The following is an 18523-nucleotide window of genomic DNA, read 5'->3' as shown; positions in this document are numbered from 1 at the left end:
CACCATGGTGAGAAGGTGGCGGTCAAAGAACAACTTTTGGGAGTTGGTTCTCTCTTTCCACCATGGGATTTGGTGATAGCCTCAGGCTTGGGTGTCAAGTGCTTTTTATCCAATGAGCCAACATCTTCTTCAGTTCAACTTCTTGGAAGTTTAACTGACATTTTCCACTTCATGAGGGAATTTCCATTTGCTTCTCTTTTGAATCTGAGTTAGGGTTTAATGTAGCCTAGGCTGGCCTTGAATCACTATGAAGTTATGGTTATCCTGAACCTGAATTTTCTGTTTCTACCTTCCAAATACTGAGGAATGCTAAAAGTGGGAGATAGCTGGGCAGTGATGGCACATGCCTTTAATCCCAGCACAGTTCTAGGACAGCTAAGGCTACATAGAGAAACCGTCTCGAAAACAAACAAAAAAAAAAACCCCCAAAAATGAAAAAAATTAACAAAATATCACTCAAGGCAGAAGCAGACAGGAGAATTAGGTTTGAGGTCATAGGCCATGAGGCCAGCCAGGATTACAGAAGAACCTGTCTCCAAACTAAACCCAATGGAGCACTTTTTACTTCAGTAGGGTGGTTTCTGATGTTGTAAGTGGGAATCCTTTCATATTGGGTTAATGGCCTCAGAGAATACTCATGTTCACTGCTAAAATGAAGTGACATGAAGTGAGGCAGTCTGGTTCAGTTTACCAGTACATATCTCAAACAATGAACATGAAAGTAATGTTTACATCCACACCCAGTTCTCTCACTGATTATCTATGCCAGGAGACCCAGAATTTTATGAGTACAAGAATATAAATATGTACAATTCTCTTATAAAGAAATGTCTTGATTTTATTTTCCCTTATGAAATAAAGGTGCTGTGAAAACTTGAAAGGTGAATGGTAGTTAGTTTTCTAACATTAAATCACCTTGCTCTTTTAAAATCATCACATTCTATGAACAGTTGCCTGATGACATAGCAGAATACAAGAAGTAGTAATTAGTAGGTTCTAGATCAAGGAAGACCATTCTATAAAGGATAATTATTTAAGACATTTATACATACTGACTATTACCAGGAGAACAAACCTTAAACAGGCTTCTTGACAGTTATTAATACAAAAAGGACTGAAGGCCTCAGTTCCTACAAAAAGCACAATGTTGAATTTGTGGTATACTTAACAAAGCAAAATGAGAAGGCTCTAGGGAGAAGTTAAACTTTATTTAAACGAATCTGGCTTGCACTTTTAGCTGAGATTGTGGAGATGGAACAACAAGTGTTCAGCACATCCCTCCCTAGGCCTGCACAGAAAGTGTTTCAGCATGTCAAACTGGGTGATATTTATGCCATTCAAGTGAACACAAATATCTCAGCTTTTGTCTTTCAGATAGAATTTTAGAAAATATCTGGCAAGAAAATATTTGGAAAGTGCTTTCTTTTGATTTCTTTGGTATAATTTGGTCATTTTGATAGTAAGATATTACTTTCTGATAGTAAGTACTTTAACCATTTATCAACAGAAAGGCATATATAGAAAACTATAACTAAAGAATAAATTATGTTGCCAACCTTCTAGAAAACAGACTCTAGTATTTACCTGTGTTTCTGTGGCACAGATAGCTCTGCTGCTTATAAGAACGCTAATTTTATAAGTATGAAATGTTACATACAATATCCTATTGTTTCTGATTATTACAATAGCTGTTCATTTAAGAGGCAAGTTTTAGCTAGAAAAAGAATCATTTCAGCTGGGCGTTGGTGGCGCACGCCTTTAATCCCAGCATTCGGGAGGCAGAGGCAGGTGGATTTCTGAGTTCGAGGCCAGCCTGGTCTACAGAGTGAGTTCCAGGACAGCCAGGGCTACACAGAGAAACCCTGTCTCGAAAAACCAAAAAAAAAAAAAAAAAAAAAGAATCATTTCAAATTGCATAAAGTTACACCCTTTTTTTTGGTGCCTTCTGACTGAGCGATCATGAGCATTTCATGTCACACAGTGTTAAGAACTGCGATCATGAGCATTTCATGTCACACAGTGTTAAGAACTGGTTTGTGGAGACAATTAATTCTCCTGAAGCATCTTCTCAATCTCTTTATCCCAGTTCTCATCTCGCTTCTCAGACTCTGCTACCACTTCATATTCCTGAAGCTCCTGTTGTAGCTCCTTTTCCCAGTCAGTAGAATCTTCTATAGGAAACAAAGGGAGAGACAAAAAAGGTGCTCATTAAACTCCAATTCACTCAATTTGTAATACCTAACAAAGGCCTAGCCCGGGGCTGGAGAGAAGGCTCAGTGGTTATGAGTGCTGACTGCTCTTCTAGAGGTCCTGGGTCAAAGGCCTAGCTCTTTCTGTAGTAGTACCAGACATAGCTAGTCAAGGTCAGAGGATACTTTTCAGATTTTCAGGATTTGGTCTTTTCTTCCTACCTTGTGGGTTCTAGGAATCCAATTCAGACCATCAGGCTTGACAGTGAGCACACTTATCTGCTGAGCCATCTCTCTAGCCCTTGTCGTTGAGACAGGGTCTCACATATCCTAGGCTGGCCTCCAACTCACTATTGGCGGATAACCCTGAACTTCTAATCCTCCTGCTTCTACCATCACGTTCTCCTCCTATAGTTGCAGCTACTGTACCCAGCTTGATCACTTGATGCCTGATATAGAAACCAGCACCTTACACCCAGTATGTAGAAACTGCAAAGTCTTAGAAAAAGAAGAGTGAGAAAACAAAACACTGCTATTTACAAAGGAAAGGTTAGGCAGCATGGTGGGAAACCTGTAATCGCAGCTCACAGGAGGTCAAAGGCAGCAGACTACACAATGAAAATGAGACAAATCTGGGCTACATGACAACCTGTCTCAAACAACACAAAACCATGGCTGGGAATGTGAGTGAGGTGTAGCAAATCTGCAAAGTCATGGGTTCAATTCCCACCACTGTTTAAAAAGTAAAGCTAAATTTCATTTTTAGTTTTTTGTTTGTTTTTTGAAGACAGGATATTGCTATGTAGCTCTGGCTGGTCTGGAACTCACTATGTAACTCAAGATGGCTTCAAATTCATGTCAGTTTTTCTGCCTTGCCCTGGGATTAGAGGAGTATACACTACCACAGATAGTTTGTTGATTGGCTTTATTATTTTTCTGAGACAGGGTCTTTTTAAAAATATTTACTTATTTATTATAATGGTAAGTACATTGTAGCTGTCTTCAGACACCCCAGAAGAGGGCATCAGATCTCATTATGGATGGTTGTGAGCCACCATGTGGTTGCTGGGATTTGAACTCAGGACCTTTGGAAGAGCAGTCAATGCTCTTAACCACTGAGCTATCTCTCCAGCCCCTGAGACAGTGTCTTATGTGGCCAAGACTGGCCTCAAATTTCTGATCTTTTCGTCTCTAGCTCCACTGGTTTTAAAATGAGATTTTTATTCAACCAACTTTGGAATTGAAACTAAAAGAACAAAATTAACCTCTGTGTGTATGTGTTACCTTCTAGTGCAGTTGCTTCCTCTTGCTTCTTATCAAGCACAAGCTGTTCCATTTCCTTTCTTAAATCCTCCTGATTTAAGTTGCACGTATCGAAGGCATCACTAACAAACTCAGAAACTCCTGGGCTAGTAGAGATTTCCTCTTCATCCTGAAATGCAACCAAATAGCTCTTGGAATGGCTTCTAAAGTGACATCTATATATTAGAATTATGGTTAATAGTTGTCTCACAATTTAACACCTTCTCAGTTTTTGTTCTTCTCTGCTAGCTGTAAGACAATCCTAACTGCTCTTCAACCTTCTAACTGGCAGTTGCTTGGTAACAGAGTGAGTTACCACCTGAGGCTATTATTCTCCCTCACTGTTTAGATCACTCAAACCATCCTCTCTGATTTCTGATGAGCACATTTAGAATTATTTATGCTAGGAAATCACCTCAGCTCTCAGCCATTATTCAATCAAGTCCTGCGCTCCTCCTTATCTAAGCAGACAGAAGACCGACACCCTTAAGAAGATAGTTAACCCAGTAACTTTATTTTCAGACATCATCTACCATGTATAATGTAAAACTGGATTACCTCTTGACTTTTAAGCTGAGATTTGATTACGACAGGTGGTGTTTTGGGCCGTACTGCCTCTATGAAGTGAGAATAAAAGAGACAATAATTGCTTGACTTACTTCTAAATACATATTATAAGAACAGCTAAAGGTGGGGGAGGAGGGTCTGGGGGACTTTTGGGATAGCATTTGAATGTAAATGAAGAAAATACCTAATTAAAAATAAATAAATTATAAAAAAAGAACAGCTAAAATATCCACATATATTAAATCATTTTCGGAAATGAGCTTTTATGGTGCGTTTTTAGCTCTCCTGAAGATATGACAAGCACAGTCAGGCACAACTATATCAACCTCCTACTTTGATGAATGTCTATTTAGATACAGGATCTGATTATGTACCCTGACTACCCTAGAACTCAGAGAGATCCACATGCCTCTCTGTTTCTTGAGTGCTAGGATGAAATGTGTGCACCACCATGCCAGGCAGGAATGTCTTTAAAACTGCAACCACAGGGGCTGCAGAGATGGCTCAGTGGTTAGGAGCACTGATTGCTCTTTCAGAGGTCCTGAGTTCAAATCCCAGCAACCACATGGTGACTCACAGCCATTTGAAATGGGATCTGATGCCCTCTTCTAGTGTGTCTGAAGACAGCTACGGTGTACTTATATATAATAAATAAATAAATCTTTTTAAAAAACCTGCAAGCCGGGCGTGGTGGCACACACCTTTAATCCCAGCACTTGGGAGGCAGAGGCAGGCGGATTTCTGAGTTCGAGGCCAGCCTGGTCTACAAAGTGAGTTCCAGGACAGCCAAGGGCTACACAGAGAAACCCTGTCTCAAAAAATCAAAAAAACAAAACAAAATAAAACAAGAACAACAACAACAAAAAACAAAACTGCAACCACATTCAATGTCCCTTAATATGCAATTTCCATCATCTTTGGACTTCAGGGTTAGCAAAACTGATTCTCTTCTTCCCTTTAGGGTGCTAAGAATAAAGCTTTTTATCAAGCTTCCCTGTTATCAACTTGGTTAGATAGCACAAAGGAAAACAAAGTACCCATCGTAGCATTCTGCTCGTTAGCTTATAAAAATTTAACTGTTTCTGTGTATATGAACCTTTATGTGGTGTCCTCAGAGGGCAAAAGAGGGCGCTGAATCCCCTGTTGCTGGAGTTACAAGCAATTGTGAGCTGCCTAAGAATGTGGGTTTTGGGGACTGAACTTGGGTCCTTTGTAAAGAGCAACATTCACTCTTAACTGTTCCTTATCATATTATCCATGTGTAAACAGTCTTTTTTTTCCTTCAAGACAGGGTTTCTCTGTATAGTCCTGGCTGTCCTGGAGCTCACTCTGTAGACCAGCCTGGCCTCAAACTCAGAAATCTGCCTGCTTCTGCCTCCCAAGTGCTGGGATTAAAGGCATGCGCCACCACACCCGGCCAACAGTCTTTACTGAATGTTTTGGCAGTGCTTGGAATTGAATATATTATCTGCACATATGCTAGTTAAGTGCTCTGTCACTGAGCTATATTCCCAGTCCAGAATTTCCCAATATCATTAATTTGAGAAAGCAAGGAATGGTAGCTCATGTCTATAATCTTAGTATTTCAGGGGCAGAGCTAGAAGGATGGATTAGGAGTTCAAGACTAGCTGCACTTCACAGTGAAGCCCTGTCTCAAAAAGCTATTCTCTAAAACCAAAAACCAACCATAATTTAAAGATATAATAAAGAATGAATGTTCTCTGGGCTTCATGATACATCTTGACCTTGAGTGTAGTTTCAGAGATTTTGCTAGTAGTCTGTACAACTTATGACATTCTGTATCTTATGACGTACCTAAAATTTCACAAACTAAATTGTCCCCTTGTCAGATGGTTCTAGTTGTAATTAGAACATACCTATACATATAGCAGGCATTCATGAAAAATGAAAAAGTATGAAAGGCTGGGGATATATAGCTCAGTAAAGTTCTTGCCTAGTATTTGTAAGGCTCTGGGACCCAGTCTCAGTGCCACAAAATAAAAATACAATATATATTTTAATATTTATTTATTTATTTGAGACCGGGTCTTACTATACATCCCAGGCTGGCCTGGAACTCACATGGATCTGACTGCCTCTGCCTCTGGGGTGCTGTGATTGATGGTGTGTGCCACCACACCCAGCTTTATTTTTATTTGTATGTCTGAGTATCCATGGATGTCAGAAGAGGGTGTCAGATTCCCTGCAAGTGGAAGTATAAGGAACTGTAAAGCATTCATGTGGGTGTTGGGAATTGAACTTGGGTCCTCTGGAAGTGTTCTTAACTGAGTCATCTCTATTGTTAATTAGTATCATCAAATAGTTTTATATATAAAACTTGTTCCCTAGAGCAGGGTTATATCACAGGAGGAAGTACCAGGTGTTAAGAGCTTAGCTCAGAGCTGGGTACTTATAATTTAACTGGAATAAGAACTACTGGACTCGGGGCTGGTGAGATGGCTCAGTAGGTAAGAGCACCCGACTGCTCTTCTGAAGGTCCAAAGTTCAAATCCCAGCAACCACATGGTGGCTCACAACCACCCGTAATGAGATCTGATGCCCCCTTCTGGTACATCTGAAGACAGCTACAGTGTACTTACATATAATAAATAAATACATCTTTAAAAAAAAAAAAAAAAGAACTACTGGACTCTACAAGTCCCAAGGAAATCATGATGAATAGAAGTCTGAGAAACATCTGGACATGGTAGCACATGCCTGTAACCCTAACACTTGAGATGTGAAGGCAGGAGGATCAGGAGCTCAAAGCCAGTCTGGACTGCATGGGACCCCCAAAACTAAACAGCCCAAAGGGTATGAAAAGAGACGTAGAAAAGATGATTGTCATTCAAGAGTGCAACTACTACTACTACTACTACTACTACTACTAAAAACCAACAACCAAAACCAACAACCAAAAATCCCAAGAGCCGACAATGAGATAATAAGAAAAAGAACATTTGGGGAAGACACATGTAAGCTGGGTCAGAAAGGGCACCAAAGAAGAAAATTTCCTTTGGAAAGATAATTTTTCTGTACAGATGTCAACATTTTTGATACATACAAGATGACAAGCTCATTAGCATATCTAAGTGAGGAATATTCTTTTCTTCCAGCATGATTTCTTCTCCCCAGAATGTACCTGTCAGAGGCAAGTTATCATCTCTGTTGCTGCTTTTTTCCTCCTTTCCAGAGGCTTGCTGCTGAGCGGCCAGTGCAGTGAGTTGGGCCGACTGCTTAATCAGGGAGATTCGGTAGAAGTAGTTCCTCCAGAATACGTCTTCCTTCACACTGTTCACAGACAGTGACACATGGAAGGGTGAGAGGGCAAGGGCACACAGGTTAGTATGGCAGAGACTAGAAGAGATCATCTATTGATTTCATAGACAGTGACACATGGAAGGGTGAGAGGGCAAGGGCACACACATTAGTATGGCAGAGACTAGAAGAGATCATCTATTGATTTGGCTCCAGGGGTGATACTTAGGGTTCCACATGTATGCCAGGCAAGCTGGCATTTGCCTACCAAGCCAAAGGTGCACTCCTTGAGTGCTTTCCAGATCTTGTGAGGGTCAAAGGAAATGATCATTTACAAGTGAAAGCTAAATAATAGGATAACCCAAACCATATTTTCCACAGCAGCAAAGGATAGGTTATATAATGCTTATGGAATTTCAGTACTTCTTGTTGCTTTTGTTTCTTATTTTATTCTATGTGTATGGATGTTGTGCCTGCACGCATTCCTGTGCACCACATGTATGCAAGGCCTATGAGGCCAAAATGAGGCACTGGATTCCTTGGAAGTAGAACTGCAGATTGCTGTGAGCCACCATGTGGGTGTTGGGAACTGAACCTGGGTCCTCTAGGAGAGCAGCTAGTGCTCTTGCCTGCTGAGCCATCTTTCCAGTCCTTTTTAAAAATTATATTTACTTACTTTATGTGTATGTGCATGCATGCAAAGCACTGCTCTCAGGAGCCTGCTTTCTTCTTTTGCCAGGTGTGGCATGAACTCATGTGATAATCAAGTGCCTTTACCTGCTGAGCTATCTTGGTGGCCACACACACACACACACACACACACACACAAATGGTCCTTGGCAGAAGAAAATAAAGCATTCCTGTATGGCAGTATGACTAATCAGGGGGACTGGAAGCAGAGTCAGGACAATATGAGTCCTTTGCTATTTTCTGAAGGAGTATCTGCTTTTAGGCAGTGGGAAGAAACTATTGTGGGTGTCATTTTTTTGTTCTCTACTTGTCATGGGTTTGTTGTGTATACATGTCTGAATGTGTGAACACATGTGTACATGTGTAGGTGGAGGCTCAATGTTGAATACTGGGAACAATCCTCAACTGCCCTTCCACTTTGTTATGTACTGAGGTAGCATCTCACAATCAAACCCTGAGCTCATTGATACAGCCAGTATAGATATTGCTAGTCTGGTTGCTCAGCAGGCCCTAGCATCCCCTTCATACTCTTTCTAAGGATCCTTTCCAGTATCCCTTTTCATACTCATCACGCCCACATGAAATCTACATGGGTTCTAAGCATTTGACATCTAGTCCTCATGCTTGCAGGTAAGTTATTTACATTGGTGAGCCATCTCCCTAGCCCTTGCTTGTTTTTAAAGACCGAGTCCCATTTATCACAAACTGACTTCAAGATCACTATCCTCCTGCCTCACCCAAGTGCTGGGATTACTGGTGTTTGCATACATGTGGTGTACCATTCATGGCTTGATGTTATTCCTCAGAAAATACATCAGCTGGCAGCTTGCTAAAATAACTAGTAACTAGTAGAAACAGAATGAGAGATGGTTATAAAGTCTTTGGGTATGGAGCAAATCTGGGGAAAGAACCCAGGGCTTTGTGCAAACTAGGCAAGCACTCTACTATCAAATTATACTTATGACCATCTGGGAGATGGTTGGTAAAGATTGAAGTTCTATCTATTCAACTTGAGAACTCACAGCGGTCTTCAAACTTGGTTGCATATTGGACTTGCCTGGCATGAGGCATTGGTGCCCAAGTGGGGTATGGTGAGTACACACAATAGGTGGCCTAGAAGGACAATAAGAACCAGGCAGAAAGAGAGTGGAGGAGGGAGAGGAGTCAGAAGCAAGAACTTAGTTACATGGAAGAAATTGAAAAATAAAAACATTAAAGGTCACAGAACTAGGCTTTATCTGCCAGAGCAGGGAGTTACAAACATGGCAGAAGAACATGAGAGTGATCCGTACTGGAAAGGTATCACAATGCTGCTCAGTTCTTGCTTTCTACATGTCTTTTCCTGAAACCCATCATTACGTTTAAGGAATATATGCTAATAAGGAAGAATAACTCTTATTTTCCACTAAGAGGTACCAGCACTTTCTGCAGAAATGGTGGGTCATAGGGTTAGAGAAAGGTGACAATCACATGAGCTTGGAGCTTGGTATGGTGGCACATGCTTTCAATCCCCGGAAGCGGAGGCAAGCAGATTTCTAAATTTGGGGTTAGCCTAATCTACATAGTAAGTTTTGGGCCAGCCAGGGATACATAGTATGACCCTGTCTCAAACAGAGCAATCACCAAAGGCTAAAGATGTGTTTCACTGAGTCCCCACACATCAAAGTCATGATGTGAGCTTCAAAATAACAAATAACAACCTACTGCATCAACTGCATGAGCTTATATGGATATAAATACAAGAATATATGGAAATGTGATTAGCAGAATAAAATTTCAAAGTCCCTGAGGGGCCCATAATATAGTTCAGTGGGTAAACACGCTTGCTGATAACGACCTGAGTTTGCTCCCTGAGCTTCATATGGTGGAAGGAGAAGTGACTCACACAAGTTGTCCCTCTCACTCCCCAGATATTAGGTTTTTATTAAGTCTTTAGTGCTGAGATATAGCTCAATTGGTAGAATCCTTGCCTAATATGTATAAAGTCCTACCTGGATTTGATCCCTAGACATGGTGGGGCACATGGCTATAAAAACACAGCATTCAGGAGGATCAGAAGTCCAAGGTTATCCTTGAATACACAGCCAGTTCCAGGCAGGATACATGAGACATCGTTTCAACACACACACACACACACACACACACACACACCATCAAGGTCTCTACTCACAAAATACTAATTATCTTTTCTTTCTTCCCTCTCTCTCCATCTCCCTTTGAGATAAGGTCTTACTCTATAGCTCACCTTTATCTATTATCAGCCCAGGCTGGCTATGAAGTCTTCTCCCGTCTCAGTCTCTTAAGTGCTAGAATGAAATGTATTTACCACTAACCCCAGCCTTTTAAACTTATCAAGTGCTTACAATACTTGCAGAGAGCAGAAGAAGGCATCAGATCCTTTGGAGCTGGAGCTGCAGGTGGTTGTGAGCCATACAACATTGTTAGAAAGCATCTTTGCAGCCTTTGCTTGTTTATTAAAACAGAGTTTTGATGTGTATCCAAAGCTGGCTTTGAACTCACTATGTAGCCCTCAGTAATCTCCCTCCCTAGTACTAGGATCAGATGTGCACAACTATGCCAATCTCTAATTATTATTATTATTATTATCATAGTCATTTGAAACATGGTCTCAAAATATAGCCCAGGCTAGTCTTGAATTTGCTATTTGGACCTTACCATAATGCCTGCCACTAATTACCTTCAAAGAGGAGAACTGTACTTTTATAGTTAAAAAGCCTGCCAGACACCATTGTTTTCTCCAACTATAATCTCTAGGTTGGAAGACAAACCTAACCCAAATCAGAAAGCGCACACACCTGGAGACAGAGAAAAGCCTGTAGACTACTTGCTTACCCTGGCACACACAAAACTCTGGTTTCTAACCCCAGCATCATATAAACTGGGTATAATGCCCTAAATCTATAATGCTAGAACTCCAGGGTGGAGGCAGGAGAATGACAATTTCAAGGTTCTCCTCCATTATATATAGCATTTCAGAACAACAACACTGGGTATGTGAGAGCTTACTGCCAACCAACCACAGAAAACCCAAACCACCACAACCACGAAACCTCAAAGGTACAAGAAGAGAGAAAAAAAAGCAAGAGACACCCTCAACATAGAAGCAAAAACAGGCCATTATAAACAAATATAGGACTTCTAGACTTTTCTTCTCTAGGTGTCACACCGATCATCTGGGATACTCTTTCTGAAGAAAAACAGTCACTTCATTTAGAAAATGAAGAATTGGGCCTATATTTCAAAATGCACATGAGTATGTTAGCACTTCCCTGCGGTAGTCTGAACCCAACCAGTGCACTGTGGCTGCATCACAGACACACCCTGAGGTCCTCTGATAGCAGGAGAGAAACCACCTGTTTTCCAGCCAAAGGCTGAGTGTTTCTCACAGGGTCTATCCACAGGCTCCTAATGCCTCAGCAGTAGGATCTGCCACAAAAGCAGAAAAAGCAGTTTGGGAGCTACAGCTGTGCCCAATAGGGTTATCAGAGGACCTTTTAGAACTTTACAATGTCATCTGGAGTGATTCTTTCTCAGAGGGCGATGCAGAAGGTTTCTGCAACATGCCTGCCTCTCTTCCATCAGGAGGGAGGGAGGGAATCTGGCAAAGAAAACAGCCCAAATGTTTTGTTCATCAAAACAGCAAACAGAGGCCATGAGTCACTACAGAGACATTGATATAACACAAGGTTAGCTCATGTGGGATGATTTCACAGAGCTCAGAATTAAAAGTGGCCTTGAAGATACATAGGCAGCCCACTTCTTCACAACTTCAATATTTCTTTAGCCTGCAACACAAGCTTTGTCTGGAACTTACTATGAGGCCCCAACTGGCCTCAAACTGATAGCAGTCTTCTTGTCTCAGGCTCCTAAACACTCAGCTGCAACTCCCCTTTTACCTGGCTCTCACATTATGGCTTAAGACCTTGGGAAAGGTAAACAGGGCCAATTTTAGTTCTCCCAAGTCTCATAGTTTTCTTTCACCATGCAACCCCAAGGGCTTAACTCAGGTCCTTAATCTTGGCAGCAAGTGCCTTAACCCACTGAATCATCGCACCAGCTCAAGGTAGATTTTTTAAAAAAATATTTTATGTGTATGGGTATTTTGCTTACATGTATGTAGTATGTGCAGCACATGTATGCCTGTGCCCACAGAGGCCAGAAAAGAGCATCGGATCCCCTGGAAATTAGAGTAACAGAGGGTTGTGGGTCACTATGTAAGGCACTAGGAAACAAACCTGGGTCCCCTGGAAGAGCAATCAGTGCTCTTATCCACTGAGTCATCTCTCCAGTCTTTCTTTCTTTCTTTTTTTTTTTTTTTCAAGACATGGTTTCTCTGTTTAGCCCTGGCTGTCCTGGAACTCACTTTGTAGACCAGGCTGGCCTCGAACTCAGAAATCCACCTGCCTCTGCCTCCCAAGTGCTGGGATTAAAGGCATGCACCACCAGTCTCTCCAGTCTTTCAAGGTAGACTTTTTTTATATAGGGTTTCCTCAATGAAAACACACACACACACACACACTGACACACACACTTTTACACTTTCTCTCCCAGGCTGGCCTTCAACTCTATCCTAAGCCTCCTGAATACTGGGATCAGTGTGCACTACCATGCCCAGTTAGAAGTTAGAATTGGTACCATCTGTCAGGGCAGAATATGTGTCTTATTCATCCCTGCATTGTTTGAAACAATATATAAAAAAGTCAATTCTTAGGGTTTTGTAAGCATGTGCAGCAGAGGAGTAGATAGTACATTTCTTTCTTTCTTTCTTCCTTCCTTCCTTTCTTTCTTTTTTTTTCCAAGACAGGGTTTCTCTGTGTAGCCTTAGCTGTCCTAGAACTCACTCTGTAGACCAGGCTGGCCTTGAACTCAGAAATCTGCCTGCCTGTGCCTGGCAGCACATTTCTTTATATCCTTAATTATAAATAGCTATGTTAGCCATAGTCTAAAGGCTGGTTGTCATGACTCATGTCTCCAATCTCAGCAGCTAGCACATGGAAGGCAGAAGCAGGAAGATCCCTAAAAAATTAAGGCTACTAGACTGGTCAATAAATAACACAGTGAGTCTCAGGCAAGCCAGGGCAACTTGCTAAGAGACTATCTCTAGTGGTTATGTGCCTGTAAACCAAGCTCTTGGGAGGTGAAGGTAGGATGATCAGAACTTCATGGTCATCTTCAACTACATACAGCATTTGAGGCCAATCTAACTCAACAAAATTTGCCAAATGACAATAAAAATTAATTTACCACCAGTATACTGATAGTTATAGAGAGAAGAGTTTCACTATAGAGGAAAACACAAAGAAAAGGTTCTATATCACTGGCTTCCTGAGGCTAGAATAACTTTGCTAAGGAAGTATTCTCATAAAGACAACACACCTGAGCTGCCATAGGGTCCTATGTGGTCAGCTAAACATTGAATAATGAACATGAGCTAATGTATGATCCCTCTGAAAACAACCCAGAAATCACAGAAGAGGAACTGCACAGATAAATCCTACAGAGATGGGAATAGGAGAAGGCAGGACTGAGGAAGTTGAAAAGTCAACATGCAAACAAAAATGTATTCTATGGAGTTGTGCTACCCATGGGATGAGTGACCTGCAAGAAGCAGGTTTGCTTACCGGGCAGGATTTGGACAGGCCCTGGAACAGAGGCCACAAGTGCTCATGAGGAGTGAGGAGAAGGCTCTATTCTCTCCTACCTTTTGCCTTTCCTATGAGATCAGCCTAACAGTTTCCTATGTGGGACACAGGCTCACCTGGTGCAGTTGAGGCTGGGGCTGTGATGCCATACTGAAGCTGTGGGGCACAGCCTACACACGAATTGGTGGCAGGCCAGGCCAGGCCCTTGTGATGTTGCCTGCAGCTGGCAAGGAGGTTGAAGAATCCTCTAGCGGGAAGCTACCTACTCACAGATAGTTAAGTCTCTCCAGCTGTAAAAGGCCATCTCAACATAAGGTGATCAAGTATCCTCATTACAGTGCCATTACTGCAGAAGGCAAGGGAATGGAGCCCATAACCCAGAAGGCAGAGCTCCAACCAGTTTCTGAGGAAAGTTTACAGAAAGAAGATATTTGAGAGAACTATAAATTGTACCCTTGGGGAATGGTAAAATTTTGCAACCATGAAATAAGGATTAAGGACACTCTAGAAGAGGGACACTCACAAAATAAAGAATACCAGATTTAGTTGTTTTTTATTTTATTTTTTTCTAGATAGGGTCTCACTGTATAGCCCAGGCTGTCCTCAAACTCATGATTCTCCTGTCTCAACTTCCTAAATACTGGGATGACAAGTGCGAGTCACCATGGCCTGTCTTTGGCTTTGTTTAGAAATAGGCTCTCCCACTTATGACCTAGGCTGCCTCTTACAACCCTCCTGCCTCTGCCTCCCAAGTACTAGAATTATAGTCTTGAGCCAAGCTCTGTTTTGAAAGCTGGCTTCAAAAATATAAACAAAATAATAGCAATGACAATCATCATCATCTTCTTTCTCTTCCCCCTAACTAAGCTTGAGAGCTCAGGCCTGTAAACCCACTCCTGTAGGAGCCTGAGCAGGAGGACTGAAAATTCAAGGCCTGCTGAGGATACATAGTGACTTCAAGGCCCAGCTAGGCAATCTAGTAAGACTCTGTCAAAAAGTCAAAAAGAGGTCCAGGGTTATATTTCAGTGCTAAAACAATTGCTTGGCATGAGCCAGGTCTTAAATTCAATTTCCAGTACTGCAAACACAACAAAAACCCTCCAGGAAAGTCAGAGGGAAACAAAGCCCCAGGGACACGGCAGTAGAGAAGACTGCCCTCTGCTGGCAGACCAGTGACAAAGCATCACAGAATATTGCTTGCTTTGGAGCTTAAAGGGCACCTGGGATTTTATGAATTGGGATGGGCCTTTCTTTGGTTTAAAAACAAAACAAAACAAAACAAAAAACCAAGAAAGCACAGCTGTTGCAGAGCATGAATACAAGCCATGGGAGTTCAGGGAAAAGGCAAGCCTTTACAAACCCGATTTTATTTGGGTCTATTTGTTGTTTCTGACGGAAACATGTTCTACTGTTTAACTGGGCAAAAGAGCACATCTCCTCATCCGACTTTCCTGCCAAGGCTGCCCTCTCCTTCCATTCTGGGCACACAGTCAAGCTCACAAGGCCTCTGAAGGGCTGCAGGGCCTGTTTGGATGAACAGATAGTGTAGGGAGGGTTCTGGCCTTCATTTAGTGACTCTTCCCTAACATTATGCATATAACTAGAGCCCTTAGGAAAGTGAAATCACTATACTACTGTGAAATAGAAATTACCACTGCAGGAGTGAGCAGTGTTTCTTTGGAAAACATGGTGCTTACAGTTTAGGAACGAGGGCAAATCTCATCTTGCTTAGTAGCTCATCCTCTTGGAGCATGACCAGGGCAACAGGGTACATCTGATCAAAGTCAAAGTTAAATTGTACACCCGCTGGTGGGTCTCGGAGGAAATTCCTCTTGTCCTGTGATGAGAAATGGAGGCAAAAACGATTAAAGGAGGTGTCATAAAATGCAATTAATGAGTCACAAAGTATCATGGATCGATATACTGAATTTTAACAGTCTTCAGTCACAAAGTCTACTGAGCTGTCACTGACTGGCCCACTTAAATGAGATAGGAGAACGATCCATCCTTTCATGTTTTTTTTTCTAACGTTCACCTGGACAGAGGCTCCCAGGAAGCCAGACAGTTCACTCAGTTGATTCAAATAACATAGTTAAAAATCATATAAACATGTAATAATCATATAAACACCTTTAGGTTTAGAAACATTCTAACTCAAGGCCAAAGCACAGTGGAACAGGCCTGTAGTCCCACCACTTGGGCAGTAGAGGCCAGGGGGATTAGGACTTCAAAGTCAGCATCGTCTGTACAGAGGTTTGGAAGTCAGCCTGGGTTACATGAGACTGTCTCAAAAAGACAAAATTGAGGCTGGTAAGATCGATCACTCAGTGGGTAAAGGTGTTTGTCACCATGCCTGATGATCTGAGTTTAATCCCTAGGGTCTTTGGAATGAAAGGGAGGATATGGGCTGAAGTGATGGCTCAATGGTTAAGGAGCACTGGCTGCTCTTCTGGAGGACCCAGGTTCCACTAAAATCACCCCCATGGCAATTCACAGTGTCTGTAACTCCAGTTCTAGGTGATCCAACACCTTCTTCCAGCTTCCTCAGGCATTGCGTCCAAGTGATGCATGGACAGACATGCGAGCAAAACATCCCTACACATAAAATAAAAATTAAAAATCAGGGCTGGGCAGTGGTGGCACATGCCTTTAATCCCATTGCTTAGGAGGCAGAGGAAGGCGGATTTCTGAGTTCGAGGCCAGCCTGGTCTACAGAGTGAGTTCCAGGACAGCCAGGGCTACACAGAGAAACGCTGTCTTGAACCCCCCCCCCAAAAAAAAAAATAAATACCAGAAACAAAGCAACAAAAAGAGAAAGCCATCACCAGCACCATGAACCCCTGCAAAACATTCAAGAAAAGCACGGAATCGAAAGATCTGGGTATAGTATTGATGTCTGTAATCTCTGTACCTGGAAGGAGGATTAGAAATTTAGAGCCAGCAGCCTCTACTATAGAATGAGTCCAAGGCCAGCCTCAACAAAGTAAAACAACACAATACAACACAGAATCCTACTAGTTACAGATAATTTATGGTTCAATGTAACACTCCCTTGCGTCCCTATGTCTAATATATGTGGTGTCTCTGCTAGTGATGACTAATCTTGGTTGTCAACATGGCTACACATCTGGAATCAACTAACACCCAAGCTGACAGGCACTCCAGTGAGCAATTTTATGAATCAGACTATTTGAAGCAAAAAGACCCACCCTAAAACTGGCAGCCCACATATAAAGACACAAGAAAAACCTTGCTTTTTGCCTGTTTGTCCTTATTCTCTATGGCAAATTCATCTATTCTGTTGCTGCAACTGGTATTAAATAAAACTTCTTTAGGATTCCCATGTAGACTGAGACTAGCAGCTATCCAGGAATCTTCTGCGACTGTAGCACCAGACAGGGATTGCAGAGACATCCAGCCTTGTGGAGTAAACAACTACTAGGTTTTCAGCTTTACACTGAGACAGTTGTTGAGCTATCTGAACCAGGCTAATACATCTACTTTTAATATGCATATTTACTCTGTCAGTTTTTTAAAAAGGTTTATTTATTTATTTATTTTTTTAAAGATTTATTTATTGATTATATGTAAATAAACTGTAGCTGTCTTCAGACACTCCAGAAGAGGGCGCCAGATCTCGTTACGGATGGTTGTGAGCCACCATGTGGTTGCTGGGATTTGAACTCTGGACCTTCGGAAGAGCAGTCGGGTGCTCTTACCCACTGAGCCATCTCACCAGCCCCAAAAAAGGTTTATTTATTTAATGTATTGGAGTACACTGGTTGTGAGCCAGCCATGTGGTTGCTGGGATTTGAACTCAGGACCCCCAGAAGGGCAGTCAGTGTTCTTAATCACTGAGCCATCTCTTCAGCCCTATTCTGTCAGTTCTATGCCTTTAGAGAATCCAGCAGGTAAGATTTACCATACATAGGAAGGCAGGCAGTCCATACATTGTGATAGCTACCACTTTTAAAAAAATATCTTGTTTGATACATAAGGCACTTCACTTAAAAAAAAAAGTTATTTGTTTTTTTACCTGAGTACAGTGTAGCAGTCTTCAGACACACACTAGAAGAGTACATCGGATCCCATTACAAATGGTTGTGAGCCACCATGTGGTTGCTGAAATTTGAACTCAGGACCTCTGGAAGAGCAGTCAGTGCTCTTAACCGCTGAGCCATCTCTCCAGCTCAAGGCAATTCACTTTTTTTTTTTTTTTTTTTTGGCTTTTCGAGACAGGGTTTCTCTGTGTAGTCGTGGCTGTCCTGGAACTCACTCTGTAGCCCAGGCTGGCCTCGAACTCAGAAATCCGCCTGCCTCTGCCTCCCGAGTGCTGGGATTAAAGGTGTGGGCCACCACACCTGGCGGCAATTCACTTTTAAAAAATATTTTCTTTCTTTTTTGTAGGTTTTTATGTGTATGGGTGTTTTGCCAACATCTATGCCTGTGCACAACATGTGTGGCTAGTAACTACGAAGGTCAGAACAGGGTGTCAGAGCCTGAGACTAGAAGTTATGAATTCTTGTAAGCAGGCATGTGGGTGTTGGGAATCAAATCTGAATCCTCTGAAAGAGAACCCAGTGTTCTGAAACACTGACCAACTCTCCAGTCCTAAGTTTTTGTTTTAAAAACAGTCTTCTATAGCAAAGACTAGCCTTACATTCTCTATTGGAGGATAACCCTAAACTCTTGCTCATCCTGATTGCTGGGATGACAAACATGAAAGCCGACTTTCTGGCCGGGCGTGGTGGCGCACGCCTTTAGTCCCAGCACTCGGGAGGCAGAGGCAGGCGGATTTCTGAGTTCGAGGCCAGCCTGGTCTACAAAGTGAGTGCCAGGACAGCCAGGGCTACA

At 42.0% G+C, this 18523-nt stretch overlaps 1 protein-coding gene across 1 annotated transcript in view; it reads right to left on the bottom strand.

The window, feature by feature from the left end:
* Positions 1-812: 812 nt before the first annotated feature.
* Positions 813-18523, bottom strand: part of Syap1 (synapse associated protein 1) — a 32519-nt gene continuing 14808 nt past the window's right edge. The window contains exons 5-9 of the mRNA XM_021153526.3: positions 15367-15506; positions 7201-7349; positions 4050-4108; positions 3474-3621; positions 813-2171 (exon numbers count right to left, since the gene is read on the bottom strand). Of these exons, the coding sequence (XP_021009185.1) occupies positions 2047-2171; positions 3474-3621; positions 4050-4108; positions 7201-7349; positions 15367-15506 (621 nt within the window). The 3' untranslated portion in view covers positions 813-2046. The remainder of the gene's footprint in view (positions 2172-3473; positions 3622-4049; positions 4109-7200; positions 7350-15366; positions 15507-18523) is intronic.

Source organism: Mus caroli, unplaced genomic scaffold (genome assembly GCF_978045245.1).
Source record: "Mus caroli unplaced genomic scaffold, Mus_caroli_1 scaffold_5, whole genome shotgun sequence".
Lineage (NCBI taxonomy): Eukaryota > Metazoa > Chordata > Mammalia > Rodentia > Muridae > Mus > Mus caroli.
Note: the sequence above shows the minus strand (reverse complement) of the source record. Positions and strands in the feature narration are given on the sequence as shown.